Consider the following 20,263-nt stretch of genomic DNA (forward strand, 5'->3'; position numbering starts at 1 on the left):
AAAAAAAAAAAAAAAAAAAAAAACACACACAGAAAAAGTGAGCTCAACATTCTGCATGCAATTACTCATAATGCATTTGCCAAATTCTCAGCTGCACATACACGTGGTCAGAAGCTGAGGAGCCAAGCAAACATAGCTAATAACCTCCTCTAGGAGGTGGAGCTAATTTGCCTCTCCTTAAGTGTGAGCTGGACTTAATGGCTCAACCTCCAAAAGAACAGAATATGGGAATAGAAAAAATGTAACTTTGTTTATAGTAGAGAAACCTGGCAAACATACTACCTAAACCAAGTGATCAAGTTTATAATCAACAGTGATAAGTTATGTTGATGTCATGTATCCCCACAATATCACTTCATCTCTGTGATACTCTTCCAAAAACTCACAACCTCAGTCTAGTCAAAAGAAAATCATTGGACAAAACCAAATTCAAAATTGAATGTCATTCTATGAAATACCTGACCAGCACTCTTCAAAACTCTGAAGGTCATGAAAAACAAGGAAAGACTGATAATCTGTCACCATTTGTAGGAAACCAAAGAGAAACAAAGACTAAATGTAATGTGGTATCCTGCATTTGATCTTAAGACAGTATGAAAAACAATAAGAAAAAAATTGTCCCAATATCGATTTTTTAATTTTGGCTAATGTACCATATTATATAAGATGTTAACATTAGGAGAAATTGGGTGAAGGATATATGAGAACTTTTCTGTACATCTAAAAATAAAACAAAATGAATGACAGTGATGGGAGGGATACTTCAGGGAGGAAGGTCAGAGACAGCTTCATTACAAGACAAAATAAACATATTTTTTAAAAAGCAACTTCTAAGGATTGAAAAGCTTAGCAATGATTTTGGCAGTCTCACAGAGTTGAGGGAACAGAAATCGGAAGTCAGGGCCCACCAAAGAGAAAGGCAGAGAATTGGCTTTCAATTAAGACCCTAATAGGCTATGCTCACGGAATAAGGTAAATCAGAAAGAGACATCCTCAAGAAGCCTGAAACACAACTTAAAATCATCTTAATCCATGATTAAATCAAGGTGATCTGTCCATACTCTCTCTGCCAACCCAAAGGAAATTTAATCTTTCCCAGAAGATAACATGATCCAGTGCCACTATAATTTTTCATATACAATGTAAGGCATTCACTCAAAAAATACCAACTATATCAGGAAACAGATACAAATGAACAAAATCTATGATAAAAAATCAAGCAATAGAAACATACCAATAGATGACCCATATTTTAGAATTATCAGACAGGAAATTTAATCAGGATTAATGCACTCCAGAAAATTGGTAAAAAGATGAGGAATGTCACCAGAGAACAAGAATCCATTTTAAAGAGAAAAGAAAAGAAGAAGCAAGTAGTAACACTAGAGCTGGAAATTAAAACAATTGAAATTAATATTTAATTAATTTAATAATTAAAATCAATTTAACAAGTGTAAAATCAGATCAAACACAGCAAAAGAGAAGATTAGTAGAAAAAGTAGAGAAGATTGAGATTGGTGCAGAGAGGAGAAAAGAGAATAAAAAATGCAGAAAAGTGCATTAACAGCATACAAGACACAAGGAAAAAGCCTAATATATGTGCAATTGGAGTTCTAAGTGGAGAGGAGAGAATAAAGAAAAAGTAGTAATGAAATGATGACTAGTGATGAAATACATCAAGGCACAAATTCAAAAAAGCTCTATAAGCCCCAAGTAAGATTTTGTAAAGAAAATCAAACGTAGGTATAGCACATAAAACTCGTAAAAACCAAAGACATAAAAATCCTTAAAACCACCGGGGGAAAAAATGAATAATTATCTTAAAAGAATCAAAACTAAGACTTACTGCTGACTTTTCAAAGATATGATGTCAGCCAGAAAACAATGGGATAACATTATTCAACAGTATACTTCTATATACCTCTAAAATGAAAGAATAAAGCAGAGTGGATACCAGAAAATATTTTGAACTGAATAGTATTGAAAATATATCTTATCACAATTTGTGGAATGCAGCTGAAACAAAGGTCAGAAAAAAATATATATGAAAATAAGGAAGGTTGGAACTTAATTATCTAAGCATCCATCTCAAGAAGTCAGAAAAAGATAACAATATTAAACCCCCCAAAAATGCATAAGTTGAGAGCAAAATAAATGGAATAGAAAACAAATTTATATTATAGAAAAGAATTTCTAAGTTGGTTACATGAAGTGACCAATACAATGGCTAATGACCTACAAAAAGATAATCAATAAAAAAGGAAAAGTACACATTACCAATATAACAAAAAAGAATACATCACTGCAGATTCTGTAGACTAACAAAATAGGAGGATTATAAAAAATTTTATACAAATGTAAATTTTAAATAAAATGGACAAATGCCTACAAAAAAACAACTTACTAAAACCAATACATGAACAAGTACAATCAGAATAGTTCTATATATATTAAATAAATTGAACCTTAAAATATAAACCTTCCACTAAGAAATTTCCAGATGGCTTCACCAATGAACACTCCCAAACACTGAAAGAAGAAATAGCACAACTTTGCATGGATGTTTGTAAAGAATAGAAAAGAAAAAACATTCACAACTTGAGGATGCCACCATAGTCTTTATACCAAAACCTGAAAAAGGCATTTTTAAAAAAGGAAAGTTACAGGTCGATCCCCCTCAAGAACAAAGATTATTTACTCCATTTAGTCATAAGCAAGCAAAATGAAAGTAACAGAAATCAGAATAATATTAATAGATATCTTTGGCAGATAATGACTGGGAGGAGATAAGAGGCAGGCCTCTAGAGTCCTGGTAATGTTCTATGTGAGTGTTCATTTTGTAAATAATTTATCAAAATATATGTATTTATGTGTATTTCAATATTAAAGGGTTTTTAAATATGCAGTACAGGAATCTCCTTTATCACCTCCTTCCTTTCAATGACACCGATTATGCTTTTCTTGTGCTACCATTTTCCAAAGTTCCTAGCACACAGACAGTACTTAATAAATATTTTTTATTAAAAAATGAATGAACAAATCTTTATTTAGACATACAAAACCTCAGCACAGTGTCAGACACACAACCAGTGTTCAAGATATATGTGTTTTTTAAATAAATGAACAAGGCTTTGAGTGAATGAACAAACTCAGTAGAAGTGTGTCCTATGTCAAGCCTTCTTAATTGCAAAAGTCTTTGTGGACACAGTAGGAGATGAGAGACCCAATGAGAAAAATCTGACTGGGCCGGATGCAATGGCTCACATCGTAATCCCAACACTTTGAGAGGCCAAGGCAGGTGGATCACCTGAGGTCAGGAATTCGAGACTAGCCTGCCCAACATGTTGAAATCCCATCTCTACTAAAAATACAAAATTAGCCAGGCAAGGCGGTGCACATCTATAATCCCAGCTACTTGGAGGCAGGAGAATCGCCTGAACCTTGTAGGTGGAGGTTGCAGTGAGCAGAGACCACGCCACTGCACTCCAGCCTGGGAAACAAGAGCAAAACTCATCTCAGAAAAAAAAAAAAAAAGAGAGAGAGAGAAAGAAAGAAAAACTAACTGAATAAAGATGAAATAACATGTAAGGGCAGATGAGAAGAAAGTAGAAAAAAGAGGCAGAGATAGTTTGAGAGAAAGATGAAAATGAAGCACAGGGAGATCACTAAAAGTCTCTTATGAACAGTAAGCTGTTAGAGCACCAAGTACAAGTATAGGCTTGACTACAAAAGAAAACTGGGGAGTCTCTGGTCTCTGAGCAGGTCAGCTTTGATATGAAGTATTTTTCATCACAGATCGTACCTCCTCTTCTTTTATTTTAGGTCTCACAGAAAAAAAGGTAGGGAACCATGACCTGAAAGATTAAGAGTCCTCCAATCTAGACTCAGTTTTGTTGTGATATCTTAAGCCAGTCATTCCCCTTTCCTGGACCCTGAGTAGCTAGTAAAATGGGAGGAAAGGTCTCTTCGTATTTTATGCATCTATTCTTTACAACTAAAATTCTTCTGGTGTCACTGAGATCTCCTAAGTAGTTCTGGGGTCCCTTCTTTAAATCATAAAGAACAGATAACTGCTTTGCAAAAAAAAAAAGTAACAAGAGCATTCTGGATTAGGATTAGAAACAGCTGGCAGCAAGCCTCTAATTCTTTGGAGAAAAGATTCTTCCACAGTACCATTTTCAGGCCTTTATTCATCATACTACAACACAATTAGGCAAGTTGCTCAGTTGTTCCAAATATCTCTCTTTGCAAAGTATCATTCAGGTCTGTCAAAGCAGTGTTGAAACATACAGCACTCTCCTCTGTGAATGTCATTATGGACAGAGGCTTGGCATTATATTAATTACATTAGATGGCTCAGGACAACATAATCTCACCTGATTAACAATATTCCTTACTCTCTTTCTCCTGTATTTGTGTCCTCTGCCTGAATTTTTTTGTTCTTTTGTTTATTCACTCATTTATCCTTGCAATAAATATTTACTGAGCCCCTCGTATGTGTCAGACACTATATTATTTAGTATCTGATACTGATATGTGATATATATCAGTATATATCAGGAACAAAAACAGGTAAAGTCTCTTCCCTCACAGACTTTCCTTTCTTTCTGCATGCCCTTTATCTTAGCTGAAACAAACAAAAAAAAATAGTTGAAACACCCTTTAGCTATAATTAGGGTACTTGTGTTCTTGTCCCAGCTGTGCTATGAGTCTAAGGGGTAAGTCTATTAACCTCTCTGTATATAATTTTCCTCTTCTGTACACGAAAGTGTGGAACAAGACTATCCTAAGGAATTTCTCACATGGACTTTTTCAGTAGCTCCTAACTAGTCTCTCTGCTTTCATTTTGCTGCTGCCATCCCTGAAATCTTTTCTTGGAGGTAGTACCTGCTCTAGTCCCCAACTTCCTCTCTAATCTCATCTTCTACCACTATTCGCTGTACTCACTCTGTCCAGGCACACTGGTCTCCACGCTGTTTCTTGTACACTGCAAGTATACTCCCCTCTTGGGGCTTTTGCATTTGCTTTTCCCACTCCTTAGAAAGCTTTCCTTACCTCCACCTTCCCCCAAGGTTCACATGACTCATTCCGTCACTTCCTTCAATTACATAAATGCCTTTTCAGGAGCCATTCTCTGATCTAATCACCTTACATAAAATAGCACCTCCACGCCACTCTCTGCCCTGCCTTTTTCTTTTTAATTCTTATGACTGCCTAACTCACCATATATTTCCTTGTTTGTCTTCTGTCTCCCTCCAATAGAAGATGCATACCATTAGAATAGGGCTCTTGGCTTGTTTTGTTCCCTGCTATATCCCCAGTGCCAAAAATAGTACCAGATACACAGTAAATGCTCAATAAATATTTGTTGAATGAATAACATAATGAACCTTTTCTAGTAATAAAATAAGTTTCACTGTGTGTCAAAATTTATTCATACTTAGTAGGGTTCAAATCCAGCTACTAGGACCTATAAGAGACCAGTCAAGTATTAGAACTACACTGGAGTCAGACTACACAGAAAAGTTACAAATAGAAATGAATCATTAGCTGAAGCCAATCCACTCCATTCCTTGAAGATTTTTGTTTCATAGCTATGGTAAGCTACAATAAGATTAGACTTAAATATTTATTCCATGCAGTTTCTTGCAATGAGAAAAGTGGCATTACTACCCTCATTTCACTTAGGCTTGGAGAAGTTTAGTCATTTTTCCAACACATCCAACCTTTTGAGGAAGAGATAAAATAAGGACATAAATCCCTGACTGCCAAGCCCACAGTTATTTATTTTCAATAGTGACCTATACAAGAACAGAAAGATCTGTCCTGGCATAAATATGTGATGTGTGTGATGTGTAGGGTAAAAAGTGCTGATTAACTAACCTGAGGGACTCTTCCCACTGAACTTCTGAAGCAACTTCATGTTCCAAAAGTTTATCTTATTTACGGTTTATTTTATACACTATCAATATATACTGTACTGTTTATCTTATATACTGTCATATCCCCAATACTTGGCACATGCTCCTTTCATATGTGCTGATTAAATGAAAGTATCAGCCTCATAGTAAACAGAGGCCTATTAACAAACAGGTGCCCCTCCACCACCCCAGGTAATAATTACTCTCACCTCCTGCACAGGCCACAGCCTTGGAGCCACTCATACTCATGAACAGCCACACATGCACAGCACCCCTTGAAGGAAAAGGAAAACAAATTTTCACATACTGCACCACACCTGGCTTTGCAGGTATTTCCTAGTCAGATGAGGGGCCAGGACAAAACTGCCAGCTTACAGCTTGTTTCAGTATTTCTAGGAGCACCACAAAGACACACATAGATACATACACATCTATGTGTATGTGGAGAAAGACCCATTTACAAACACAAATGTACGAATACACGTATGCATATCAAAACCACTTCAGAATTAGGCACGATACAAATCATAAATAAATTTATATATACAGTAACATACAAGCTGGTTTTGCCCAAGCATACTCACAAATGTGCAAAAACACATACACAAAGATAGTATTTACCTCAAGGTCTGACTGTGAAAAGTAAATGAGATTATGTGAATTCACAGTAACTCTTGACACATAGAAACCATGCTAATAAAGGTTAGCTCTTGAATATATATATAAATACATATATTATTTATTATATTTAAATTTGTATCCAACTCATATTAATATACACCTTCAAAACAAAATTTCCTTTTTAGTCACTACTCAGAATATCATGGAAATTCTAGATTGTGGGAGCCAATAACAGAACCAGTAATGTGGGATGTGCTATTGTAGTGCAGGGGGAGGGGAGGGAAAATCGTGCTGGTAGGAGGCTAGTAAACAAGACTTTCCAGAAGTTTTTGCTTGGGAGAAGGCCTAGCCTTAGAGGGAACTGAGCTGATGAGTACTCTTGGGAGACCAACCAAAGGAGTTTCTAACGTTATTGGGTAAGGAGAAGGGGTTGTCCTCTCTCAGTAGCCTTGGGAGGGAGAGTCTCCAGAGTGCCAGTGAGTTCAAATCAGCCAGAAAATCCTTTAAAGTATTTATCCTGTAGTCCCATAGCTTGGAGAAAATCTGATTAACTCCATCTCCCCAGATGGGCTTTAGAGTGAAATGTATAGCTGGCTTCTAAGATTCAAATAAGATGGGAAAACAGCTGAAGAAAATACAGGGAATGTGAGTCATAACACAATCCCTGTGTGTACAACTTGGCTCTGCCACCAATTTGGAGCAAGCCACAGCTCTGTGAGGCTCAGTTTCCCCAGCAAATAAAAGGCGAATAAAACTGTCTCCTGTCCAGTTGGAATAAGGTGTTTTTATTCCCTCTCAAAAGGGTGCCAGCCACAACACCTCCCACTCAACCCTGGAAACTGCTCAAAGAATTTCTCTCGCATTTCCCTGCTGCGGTGACCCTTGAGGGAGTCTTTATCCACCAGACTTCTTTTTGGAAATTCCTCCTTTCTTTCTGGGGCCAAATATTATAACTTCAGAGCTCTTTTTAAAAAATCAGGGATCTGCTTCAACTCTTCCTTTTTAAAAGGATAAATTGAGCCCAGAGCACGTCTTAACTAGGAACCATGTGTTTTACTCACATGCAACTGCATTCTTTAAAAATCAAGACAACCTTTTGAGAGACCTAGAGAGATTAATTCCATAACCTCTCTTACCCTACCGCTTATACGGAAAGAAGCTTGGGGGTGGGAGGGGGATTGCGCAGATCTCGTCCAGCACTCCAAGCGTTAAATTCAACACGGAGTCTAACAGGCTATTGGCCGAATAGCGGGAGAAGATCTGGTTTTCGCAGCCGCGGGCCAATGAACACCTCGAGTGGGAGGGTTTGAAGATACTAAGGAGTTTCCCCCCTTTTTTATCCTCTCAACCCCCTCCCATCGGCTGTCACCCCTCCCATCCCCCACGCCTCCAGTTTGTTAAATTAATGCAGTAAGAAAGTCTGAAGATCTGAAGGAGTCTTGACCAAGGGAAGATGAGCGAGCTCAGAAAACCGAGATGCATCTGAGGCATTGGGCTCCTGAGCCCCGCGGGGTAGCCATGGACCCCGGTAGCCCCTGAAACTTGCCCCGGGCTCTCTGACGCCTGCGGCCCCAAGCAATGGGACACCTTTTCTGCAGTAATCATAACTTATTCGGCAGGGACCGGGGACCAGGAAACAGGAATAGCAAGACGACAGCAGAATAGCACCAAGGCAGGGGAATGAGATTCCGAGACTGGATTGCGATGCGCCAGCCTGGCACACTCTCCGAGATTTAACTGAAGGCAGCGCCGTCAACCGCTTTCCCCTCGCCTCTAACCCCCTCAGCCGGCCCAGAGCCATAAAGCTCTGTTCTCTTTACCCAAGATGCTCGCCCAATCCAACGGTCCGAGGCCAACGCTCTGATCTCCACAGAAGATTTTTTTCCTTGCATGGAGCTGGCCGTTTAAACAGAAAAACAGGGGTAAAAAAAAAAAAAAAAAAAAGGAAATATACCCACCCCCAAACGTGCCTCCCCAGCGCCGCAGGGAGCCAACAGACACGCTGGAGTTTAACAAACAGCAATACTCTTCGCGCTCCTGAAAAGCAGGGCTGGACGCTCTCCGTGGTGCTGAAACGCCTCGCAGCAGCCGCTGTCCGTGGTATCTACAGCCCCCTCGCTCCGACTTCCCCTGGGGCTCTCCCTCTGCGCCCCGTTCCCTGCCTCCCCTTAACATCTGGATTATTTTTTTCAATAGCGCTTTCTGGTTTTGTAAGTGCCAATTTGAAACATTTTTGCCCCTATAACTCGTGGACTACAAAGCACAAGGACCTGAAAAATGTACAGCTTCAATACTCTTCGACTCTACCTTTGGGAGACCATTGTATTCTTCAGGTATGCAATTTTCTACTGACCACATTGCTCTGATGGAAATGGGGGGAAAGAGTACAGAGGCTACCTTTGTCCGTGGTCCCATCATTTTGGGGAAGAGGGGTGCTGTATTCCACTGCAATCGGGTCCTTCCATCCCCCGCCCCCCTTCCCCCCCCCCCCCCCCCCCCCCCCCCGCCACCTACCCCCAACCCCGCCCGCAGCGTGTCTGGCTTGTGCGTGGAGGTCTGAGACAGTCGCTGTTCTGGCAGCTGTTTGCCTGTTTCTTACGGTTTGTTTGTCCTTCTGTCTGCTACACCCCCCACCATTGGTCCCCAGCCCCACTGCATCTTGGCTTTCACTCGGCTGAGGACTTTAAGGGGAAGCTTTAGGAGTTACTCAGTTTAATTAGGACTGCATTCTCCCTAACCGCAGTGCCGAAAACCTCAGCCTTCCCGTCTGGGAGCCAAGTGACAACTAGCGGTGACGGGGAAGGTTGCACTCAAACTCGCTGGACACAGAGCATTTCATTTTCTCTCCTTTTTTGCTGTTGTTTTCTTTTTCTGTGAGGAGGGAGGAAGGTTACTAAGCCTGAGTGCTTGGAAACAATAGTATTATAACCTCAGTGTGTAAAGCCCTGAACTTGGGTGCAGAGTGGATCTATTCAGGAACATACTGGGAAACATTTCCCTTTTGAAACTTTGACTGCCTCTTTCCCCAACCCACCTTTCCAAACTCTGTTAGCTGAAGACCCTGAACTCATGAGCAGTCCTCATTTGTTTTATTTTTAAATTTATGCTTATATTTGACTCAACAGCTGAGTTCTCCCATCCACTGTCTCTCAGGTTAAAATTTTCTGCCTGAAGGCTTGGCATTCTTACGTTAGTAGAAATGAAAAGCGAAAAATCACCTCTTCAAGAAGGATTGAAACAGACAGTTCTTTTGTAAGTGGGTGAATCATACCATCTTCAGAGATGGCTATGATAAATTCCACTTATATGAATTGAAAAAAAATATTCTTCTTCCATAACATGCAGGGATCATTAATCTTCCTCATTTTAGATGCCTGCCTCTCATATTTTACTGTGGCATTGGATTAACAGTCATTTGAAAAACCCATTCCAAATTGTTTTTAAAAACAAGTGGTCACCAAATATTATCCTCTCCCAACATAAAACAGCAAATAATTTTTGTTTTATTACACTTCATAGGAATTGCTGGTTTGACTAATCTCTTGGCTAGTTTATTAAATGAATGACACCTCCCCTTAACTAGTAAGTTTCTGTATTTCAGCCTCTTTTCATGTCTTTCTCTTGAGATGAAGAAAAGGCATGCCACCTTCTCTGAGATACCCAATGCTAAAGCTTCTAATCTCCAGTTCAAATAATTATTTTGTAGGCCACAGAGTCCTGACCACAGATCAGAATGCAAATAGTCAGAGTCAGATAGAATGAAAAAGTACAACAATCCAGGGCCTTACGAAATGTATCAAAATGTGGCTACTTTATGAGGGAAAGGGCAGGAAGTATTCTATTAATAATATCAGATCCTTTCTCCCCTGCCTATTTAATAGAACTATAAAATGTATGGAGGTTGGGTACTTTGTAACATTTGTATGCAAATTGATTCTCTGTTTGGTTTACAGGAGACAGAACTGAACCAGAGAGATTAAAGAGCAAATTAATAGAACCAAGCACATCTTTCTCCCCACACACACTCTTTTTTTCTTGATGAACAGTACACAGTGCTTGATTTTCCTCTCCCAGACATTGTCTTTCACAAAAGCGAGACTCAGTCTAAAAGGTCTGTGTTGTAGTCATTTTGATAAGGTTATGAATCCACTGTGTTAATTCTTCAACTAAGCTGGTGGTGGCCTATCAGAAAACATCATTCTACATCTTTTCCCCCTACGTGTGTGAATGCACACATGAGCTACAATGGATGTGGAATATAATTCCATGTGTTTATAAGGAAAGAAGAGTTATAACTGTGGAGAGCTGGAAAGGTGGGTGGCACCACTGCACTTTCAAAATATAGGAATGGCTACTTCATTAGAGGAGTAAATGTTGATTTTTGAAACATATTACAGATAATAATTGAACTCAGGAAATTCAGCAATTTTTCAGAGAGATTTTTAAAAAGGTCACGAGGAAGTAAAGTGAGTAGCTTGTATTTGTTCAATTGGTATTTTCATTTCTAACTCACTCATTTTTAAAATTCCCAGTGAAAATACAGAGGCATTATAATGTGAGGACTTACTAGAATGTATGTGGGGGTAAATGGAGGCTGGCAGTTCTCTAGCAGGTTCCATTTGAATAACCCCTTCTTCCCCAGGGGATGGGTGGTGTGTTGGAATGGCCAATCCAATCATCTCAGGCTCTCAGGTACTCCTTAGAATAAGTGATGCCAGCTGCTCACCTTGTTGGGGAAATCGGGGGCTAGGAAAGGCTCTCAATAATAGACATGCTGCATCAGCACATAATCAGCGAAATGGCAATAACAACAGCAAAACAAAAAAAAAACAAAAACAAAAATCAAGTGAGTGAGGCAGAAATCCCATATGGTACCAACACAGAGGAGGAACTAAGGTCTTAGAAAGGGAGACATGGGGTCCTGGAAGACAAAAAACATTGCATGTTCATCAACTGTGTCTTCATAAGTAAGATCGGGTGATTTGGCTGTAGTTCCTGATCTGATATTTTTAAAACCTATGATTCTAAAATTCCATAATTGGCATTCTGAGAGTCAATAACCTAAATGTTTTCCTTTATTTTCAATTGAGAATGGGGCCATATAACCAGACTGGTCAAAAATAACAGGCAAATTTTTTTAATGGTAGAAGCACGTTTCTTTCAAACGCCCTTTCAAGCCCAAAGGAACTTGGCTTTGATCCCCAGAGCCCTTACAGAGGCTTATGGCTGGCTGGGACAGGCCCAGTATGACCCCAAAATTCTCTTGCCTTCTGAGCAACTCAAACAGACCCATGTTTCTCAAGCTCTGCACTACTGGTACTTTGAACTGGATAATTATTTGTTATGGAAGTTGTCCTGGGCATTGTGGAATGTTTAGCAGCATCCCTGCTGCTAGTAGCACTACCTCCCTGAGTCACGACCATCAAAAAATGTCTCCAGACATTGCCAAATACATATCCTGGGCAGAGGGGAGACAAAATTGTCCAAGGTTTCAAACCACAGTACAGAATGACCAAATTTTTAATCAGCTGCTCCAATGTACTAATTATGATGAGGAGGAAAGTCTAGTTTGCTTGAGAAAATGCCCCTCATGAAATACACAAAGCACCCTGATGAAACAAAAAGGGACCTAGCATGTGCTTGAGAAGAGAATAAAGGCAGGAAGATGAACCAGATCTAATCCCTGGGTGGTTTTCCCAAAAGATGAGCAACTTTTCTTTAATGTGCTACTTCCCTCTTCCATCCCAGTAGGTGCTTCCTTGCACTGGATTTTGTACTGAATATGCCACTCAGCTGCTAACAAAGGTCATCAAAACCTTGAAGGGAAAATGTTTCTATCCACATTAGGATCAAAAGGAAATGACAAATACATTGTTTCATATCTCAGTTCTAAAGAAAAAACCTACCCAGTTGAAAGGTGAACGGGTTTTTCCTTGAGGTAGCCCCTGTGGCTTCTCCATCTCCAGGCTTGTCAAGAAGTGCAGGTGACTGTTTTGATTTTTCCCTTCTGGAAAGAGAGCTGTACTCTACCTTGAATCTTACCTGCTGCATTTTGGCACTGCAGAACGTGTCTAGGAGTTTCTGACATGGCCCAAGGACTTTTCCCCAAGGAATGAAGTCCCTTGGGCAAGTTTGTATTAGCATCAAATTGCCAATTAGTCTACTCCCTTTTTGGGCTTAGGAACCTTAAAAAATGGAAAAGAAAATGTTGTGATTTTGCTCCTGAAGGACAGGTGGGACAGGGACCCTAGGCTGGTAAATGGAGTTATGAATCAGCACATGACTTCTGCATATTCGCCAAACTGGTAATGACCTAAGCAGAGGATATTTAGGAAATTGTTTTCTTTAGATTGCCTTATGAAAGAGGTTACGGCCATGTCCATGGTGCAGTGGAAAGAGAAGTTGGGCTATAAATTGAGAACTCCTGCCTCTAGAGTCAGCTCTGCTTCCATCCTATAGCACGGGCATAACAAGTCTCTTCCTCTAATGGGGACTCAATTTTCTTACCAGTCAACTCAAATGACTGAATCTGACACTTCTACACTCTCTTCAACCCCTGATAAGATATTTATCAAAGGCAGGGGTCCATACCCACAAAGGTTCAGGATGAATTGACCAGTGGTGACGCTGCCTTCATTTCTTCACTAGGAACTTGTTTATCATGTGCTTATGTGTCCAGTCTAAAACTAAGCACTCTGCAGGGACAGATGCCACAGTCCCTGTCCTTTCAGAAAGGGGAGACATTGCTCCCTTTAAAGGTACATTAAAATCATTTTTTCCTTCTTCAGAGGACCCACAGAGCTCCCCTCCAGGCAGCCTGTGCGTGCATCCTGAGACAGCATCACATTTATGTGGGCGTCATTAACTTTATTTCCTTCATCAGCTGGCAGAAGCCAGCATGATTTTTAAGATGGATGGCGCTGTCTCCCTGTCTGGCCATCTTGAAACTATTCTGCAGGTTTGCTTTAAACAAAGAGGCTTTGGCCTAAAGGGAAGGAGACCTAGGATCCAGAATTTAGCTAGTGGCATGACCTTGAGAGGGTTCTAAGACCTTTCTGGCTCTCAGTTTCCTCAGCTGTAAAATGAAGAGATTCGGCCAATCGCATTCTAAAATCACTTTTAGCTGTGCCAGTTTAGGATATCTTCTCCCGATCTCTTCCATGATAGCACAGCTTTCGTTACAGCTATTGCAGTATATTTCAGCTATTATAAGAAATAGCCACATCAAGGTATAGTCAGGCTCAAAGGTCTGAAAGAATTGAGGACCTCACTAAGCAATTCACTTTTTGGAGAATTATCCTGACCCAGACACGATTACTGACAGATCCTATACATATGTCAGTTTCCGCGGGAAATGTTTATTGTGATGAGAAACATGAGGCCTGATCACTGTACTCACAGATCTGAAAAATGGTGTGAGAAAGAGAGACCAAACATTTCTGTACTTTTTATCAATGATTCTGTTTGGCTCTTTTTCCCCTCACAAAGCCTATGTTTTTTGTTTTTGTTTTTTCAAAAAAAATTTGTTTACCAGATACCATTCATCATTAACATATTTTTCCCATCTTTATTAATCAAAGGCATATGTAACTGCCAGAAATACTAAATACCATGGGATAAGCAATGTCGCCACACTGAGTTGACCTAAGAGAAAACAAAAGTAAAGATCTGTGATTATTTTTAGTTAATCCAGAGAGCCTTGTCAGAAGTAAATATGCAATTTGTTAGAGCCTTTGAAATGTTTAAAATGCACTCTGAGTCCTCATTACTATTTCATGAATCTCCTATGTACCCAGGGACCCCATATTGGGAAACATTAGATTTGATTTATTCTATGCAGCTCCAAGAGAAAAATCAGAGTAAACTCATAGATTTTTTTTGAAAGCACACATACAAATTCGGACTAAATATAAATCAGAACTTTCTGGTAGCTCTTTCAAATGGTACTGTGGGCTGCCTCAGTGGTAGTGATGGTATCTGTCAGTGGAAGTGTGCAAGGAGAGCCTGGACATCCACCTCCCAGGAAAGACATAGAAGGAATTCAAGCTTCTTTTGCAAATTGAGATTTGTAATTTGCTGCAGAAGAGTGAATGAAATGCAAGTCAGAGACAATCCTTCGCAATTCTATATTCCCTCTTTTCCTGATTCCCAAATTGCCATCTAATCTTTGTAAGCTCTTCGAATCATGACATGAATACCCACTAACGGGGATATGTTTCTCTTTAAAACTGGATTGGATAATTAATAAATTGGACAAAGAACATACAAACACCACGCAACAAAGAATTATTGAAAAGAAATCACCTTGGTTATGTAAAAGCCTGGTTTTAAGAAATGAGAAGAGCCTCAGAATAAGCCAGAAAAAAACTACCAGAAAGTGCACTTGCCAACGGACAAGGCCACAGGCACCAATGGTGTTCACAGGACTGATGGCCTCTCAGCCTTGAACTCCAGCTGTCTCCTTGAACCACCTCCCTCTAAAGCCTAACACATAAAATGAAAACGCCATACAGCCAGCCAGCAAATTCATTCAGAAAGCACATTAGAAGGGAACAATGCCCAGAGATGCTGGGGAGAGGGGCTTATCCACACAGTGCCTATGTTTTGTAACGCAAGCTCTTATGAGGAGTACTGAGGCACCAAAGCTTTTGAATTCCTTTCAAAGGATCCCTTTGTGGTTTTCTGAAGTGGATATTGTCCAAGCCTCCTGAGGCTAATTCAGTGCAATTAGATTACCACTCTCTGCCTTTGAATTGGGCTGGTTTTCAGTGTTCATTGCTAAATTAGTTTACCATCTTAACGGAGCTGCCGACAATCATTAATCCCAGCCGTGAAATGGGCAGCAGCTCTGGGCAGCATGCTCTCTTGCCTCATATTCTGGGCAACCCACAGGCACATAGAGAACAAGCCTCTGCTTCCTTTCTCACCAGTACATTCCCAGGTCTTCCAACTGTTCACCCTCAGAGAATCGTGTTTTCCTTCAGAGTGTCTTGAGTATCAGCAGAATCATGGAATCTTGGTGTAGGAAGGACTCTTAGCTTTAGAATTCAATGGCTGTCAAAGTTAGCTGTGAGGTGCTTGTCAAAAAGACAGATTCTCAAACATTTGTTAAGAGGACAGATCTTATAGTAAGTATTCTTACTGCAAATAACAACAATAATAATAGTAAATATATAAAAGAGCAAGAAGAAACCTTTGGGGGTGATGGATAGGTTTATGGCATAGATTATGGTGATGGTTTCATGAGCATATACTTGTCTCTAAACTCATCAAGTCCTAAACATGCACAACTTTTTTATGTCAATCACACCTCAATAAGGTGGTTTTAAAAATTAAATTAAATAAAATACAGCTTCTCAAAATCAAACTACTGAAACAGAATCTCTCAGAATGCGGACCCAGAAATCCATAATGTCAACAAGAGTCTCTAATTCAGTGCTTTTCAAACCTCAGTGTCCAGGATCACCTGAGGATCTCCTAAGATGCAGATTCTGGCTCAGGAGTTCTGGGGTAGGCCTGAGTGTCTGCATTTCTAAAGCGTCCAGAAGATTGATGCTGATGCTTCCTTGGATCAAAGGTTTGCACAGCAAGGCTCTAGATCATTCTGATGGAGAACCCATTCTGATAGATCAACCCTTTTATTTTGCAGATGTGGAGGGGATAAATAACTGTCTCAAGTTTATAGAGTGGGTAACAGAGCTCCCAAAGCCATACATAATCTCCAAACTTACTCCCCTACATGTCATCTATAGACTCCATACACCCTACCTCTGCCACCGCACTTTCTTTCCTTCAGTCCTCACACACTCTGTCCTTTCTCATAAACACATTCACCCTTCCAGAGGGTTTCTCAGGGAGCTATCCCTATCCCCAAACTGGTGGTCTGGTCTCTGAAGTCCTGGTACACCAAAAGCTCTCATTCACACCGCTGGGAACTCTTTGTGACACTAGATAAAGAGAAGGAGCACCCAGGCAATGAGTTTTAAATCCTGGCCCTGGGACACAGCAATGAGAGTCTGTCAGGAATGATAAAGGAGGTGAATCAAGATGGTCAGAAAGAGAGGGTATGTGGTTTCTTTCTCCAAAGATGATCTCACTTGCCAGTCTTCCTGTGTATGCTGTACTCTCAACTTTGCATAGCTAGAGGCTTGCTGAGGACTCCCAGATGTTCAGAGACCACTGCCACATTCCACCACCTGTCTGACCTCAGGACCATGATCTTCGTTTTTCTCTATCCCTTTAACCTGTCAGCCTTTCTGCAAATCATGTTAGTATTTCATATACCAAATAGAGTAACTACTATGATCTTCAGCCTTTTGAGAGCTGCGTGTTTATTGCTGTGTGCTCAGTTCTGCAACATTCGCCAGCTCCAGAGGAATGCGGCAAGGCTGCTGCAACCCTGGCTGCCAGGCAGATTTGCAGTACTGTCTTATAAAAAGCACTTCACAGGTTACAGCATGTTTTATATCCACGATCTCATATAAGCTGCCCAATCACCTTAAAAATTAGATACAGGACAATGGTTAGTATCCCCATTTTAGAGCTGAGAAAACTGAGGCTTAAAGAAAACAAGTGGTTTGCCTTTTGGTAACAGCAGGTAACCATGCTGTGATTCTCAGAGTAAAACCAGGATTCAAACACATATCTCCTTGCACCTCACTCACCATACCAATATACAGAGATAGACAGATAGGCAGAGATACATTTATGCAGCCCCTTGGAGCTGGTACAGCTGTCAGTCTAATAACCCTCTCCATCTACCAGTGGATAACAGGGGTGGAAAGAAGCCTAGAAAAAAGAGCTGGAAATTTTTCATTGGCCTTTGGTTTGACAGAGCCTTATTCTTCCTACTCTTGGCCAGATAGGCATTTATTTCTCTGTCCTTGATCATGTTTAATTGTACAATGTATGCATACATTACCTTTTTAAGAAATTATAATATTATACCAAAGCCTGAGGTCCCCTTTGATAATGACCTCTAGGTCCCTTTCAACTGTTATCCTTTTTGATAATTTTTATTCATATATATTATATATACATTATGTACACACATGTATATAACCATTGAAATACACAATCATTTCACAGAATCATATTTTCTATACAATTTTCAGTTTGTTTTGTTCACATATTAACATGTCTTGGGAAGCCTTACCTGTTGAAGCATACAGTTCTACTTCATTCTTTTAACCACCGCAGAGCAGTTTATGTTATGGATGTCCCGTTGTTTTCTAGCCATCCCTTATTGATGGACACTTATACTTTTTCTAACTTTCCCACTGCAATCAGTGCTGCAATAATTACAGTGTACCTACAACTTTATGAACACATGTGGTATTTCTCCAGGTACATAATAAGAACTAGGAATGAAATTGCTGGGGTACAGAGAAAATGCACCTTCCATGTTAACAGATAACTGCAAACAGATATTCCTTTCTTCCTGAGCCTTCCCTTCTGCCTTCCCTCATGATGCCCCATCTCAGCCCTAACTGCAATAACTCATTAAAAATAATCATTAGCACTTACCGAGTGTTTATTGAATGCTAGAGACTAAGCTAACAACATCATATACCCCATCTCATAATTCTCAAAAATTACTAATACGTTCTATTATAAAAAGTACTATTCTATCCCCATTTTACAGGAGACAAGACTGATACATAAACAGGTTATGTAACTTGCCAAAGGTAAGATAACTAGTAAAAGGCAGAGCTAGGATTCAAAATTGGGTGTGACTGTAGAAAACACTCCTTTCACCATTACCCTGCCACTATTACTCTAAGAAAGAACCACGGAGGAGGAAGAAGGAGACTAGACTGGATGAGAGAGATGAAAGATATGAATTTGCCTCTCTAGAAAATCAAGAGCGAATATCTTGCATGTGGTTCTGGATAGCTAAAAAGTTATTAACATGCATCTGTAAGTAGATACAAGCTTTCAATCTCTATCCTTGACATACAAGAGAAAGTGCACTAGCTCCCACCCCCATCATAAGGTGTGTGGTTAGAGTTCTGTCAAGGGGTAGAGATGGTCAGCCACTGAAGGTCCTTTCTCCTTTGTCCCACCTTTGTGACCAAGATCATTTCACTGAGAAAGCTAGCCAGGATGGTGGGGGAGAATTTCTGACTAAGTCAGGAGGTCAAGAAGAAGGGCAGCATAGTCTCTGGCCCAGGACAAAGAAGGGCAGCATAGTCTCTGGCCCAGGAACAGAATTTTTTTAAATCTTGGTTCCTTTTACTTAGACCGAAGACATTTTTAGCTGTGTTCTCTAACCCCCAGACAGAGAGGACTTTCCCCAGTCTCCCTTATCTTCTGTATGTGCTCAACCTCATGCACTAAAGGTCTTACCACATGCCCCAGATTTATCACTCCCAAAGCAGACCTTCAAAGCAGGCTTTTCATAACATCTCTAAGCCAGAAAACCACATCCAGCCCAGACAAGGCAGGGGGAGCAGAAAGGGCCAGCCCTCCGTAATAGCCATCGGCATCACTCCTGACATGGCTTGTGGGAAACCCAGGCAATGCAGTCTCAGACATCTGTTTTCAATAGCTCTCTGGGTGACACCAGAGACATTTTCTAATGTGTCCCTACCAGCCCTATTGCTACTAGAGAAAAATAATACAGTAGAAATAAAGACTCCTAATATCAACTCCTAAAATAGACCTGCTGGTTTGTCATTTTGTTTTCCTTTATTTTGTTTTTTACACTATAAAATGTATTTGTTATAAAATATTAAACAGCATAAGGAGATACGTTTGAAACTAAAATACACGTAAATCTTACTTCCTAGGATAAATCACTTAACAGCTTGATATTCATCCTCCTAAATGGTTTTAATAACATAATAATAACAAAAACATGAGTGCTTCCTATGTGCCTGACACCTTTCTAAGAGCTGGATAGAACTTAACCCATGTAACCTTCAGAACAATCCTATAAATCATATACTATTATTCATTTCATTGTACAGATGAGGTTAAATCATTTTCCTAGGTTCACCCAGCTTGGAAGTGTCAGTGTGGGACTGGAATCCAGGAAGTGTGGCTTCAGACATCCCTTAGCTGCTGTGCTACTGTAGTAAGCTGCTTCTGTTTTACAAAAAAATGGGATTATTCTAAACAATATGTTTGGCAACTTCTCTTTTATCACTCAGGAATACCTTGTCAGTGTGCATAGGGATCTACCTCATGCATTTTTGCAGTTGTGCTGCTCTTCTCTTGAAAATGCCAGGTTTTAATATAATATGAAACTCTCAGCTTGCCGCACACAGCACCCACTGCTATTTCCAACTCCTTTATTTCACACAAACTGAATTCCAACCCAAAATGGATTTCTCATTGTTCATAAGCAGCACATCCATAAGTCTCACCTCTGTATTGTAACTCATGTTGTACCCTATACTCTCCATAAATCTGGTAAAGCTCCCCCCTCACTCTGCCTTAAAAGACACACCAACCAGCTCTAGGTTCAAACTCACCTGATTTTGAATCCTGCCTATGTTACTTCCTTGCTGTATAGTCTTGGCAGTTTGCTCAATCTTCCTGAGCCTCAAGTTCCTCATCTTAAAAACTGAGAATAACAACTTCACTGATAGATACATGAAGTCCCACTTCAAACACATTTTCCCATCAGAGCACAATCCCTTAACAAATGGTAATTTCCTCTCCTCTCTGAGATGCTATCCATGCCTTAAGACCCATGTCTGGTGTCATTTCCTCCA

General features: G+C 40.0%; 1 protein-coding gene and 1 long non-coding RNA gene across 4 annotated transcripts in view; one reads left to right on the top strand and one right to left on the bottom strand.

Moving 5' to 3' along the window:
- LOC111552673 overlaps nucleotides 1-11,242 on the bottom strand; it is a 14,589-nt gene extending 3,347 nt beyond the window's left edge. The window contains exons 1-2 of the long non-coding RNA XR_002734699.1: nucleotides 11,110-11,242; nucleotides 6,131-6,195 (exon numbers count right to left, since the gene is read on the bottom strand). This is a non-coding gene — a long non-coding RNA (uncharacterized LOC111552673). The remainder of the gene's footprint in view (nucleotides 1-6,130; nucleotides 6,196-11,109) is intronic.
- GLRA1 (glycine receptor alpha 1) overlaps nucleotides 8,519-20,263 on the top strand; it is a 101,208-nt gene continuing 89,463 nt past the window's right edge. For all 3 annotated transcript variants that reach the window (XM_023227053.3, XM_023227054.3, XM_023227055.3), the window contains exon 1: nucleotides 8,519-8,875. In XM_023227053.3, the coding sequence (XP_023082821.1) occupies nucleotides 8,820-8,875 (56 nt within the window). In that variant the 5' untranslated portion in view covers nucleotides 8,519-8,819. The remainder of the gene's footprint in view (nucleotides 8,876-20,263) is intronic.

The sequence above is a fragment of the Piliocolobus tephrosceles genome, chromosome 4 (genome assembly GCF_002776525.5).
Source record: "Piliocolobus tephrosceles isolate RC106 chromosome 4, ASM277652v3, whole genome shotgun sequence".
Taxonomy (NCBI): Eukaryota; Metazoa; Chordata; class Mammalia; order Primates; family Cercopithecidae; genus Piliocolobus; species Piliocolobus tephrosceles.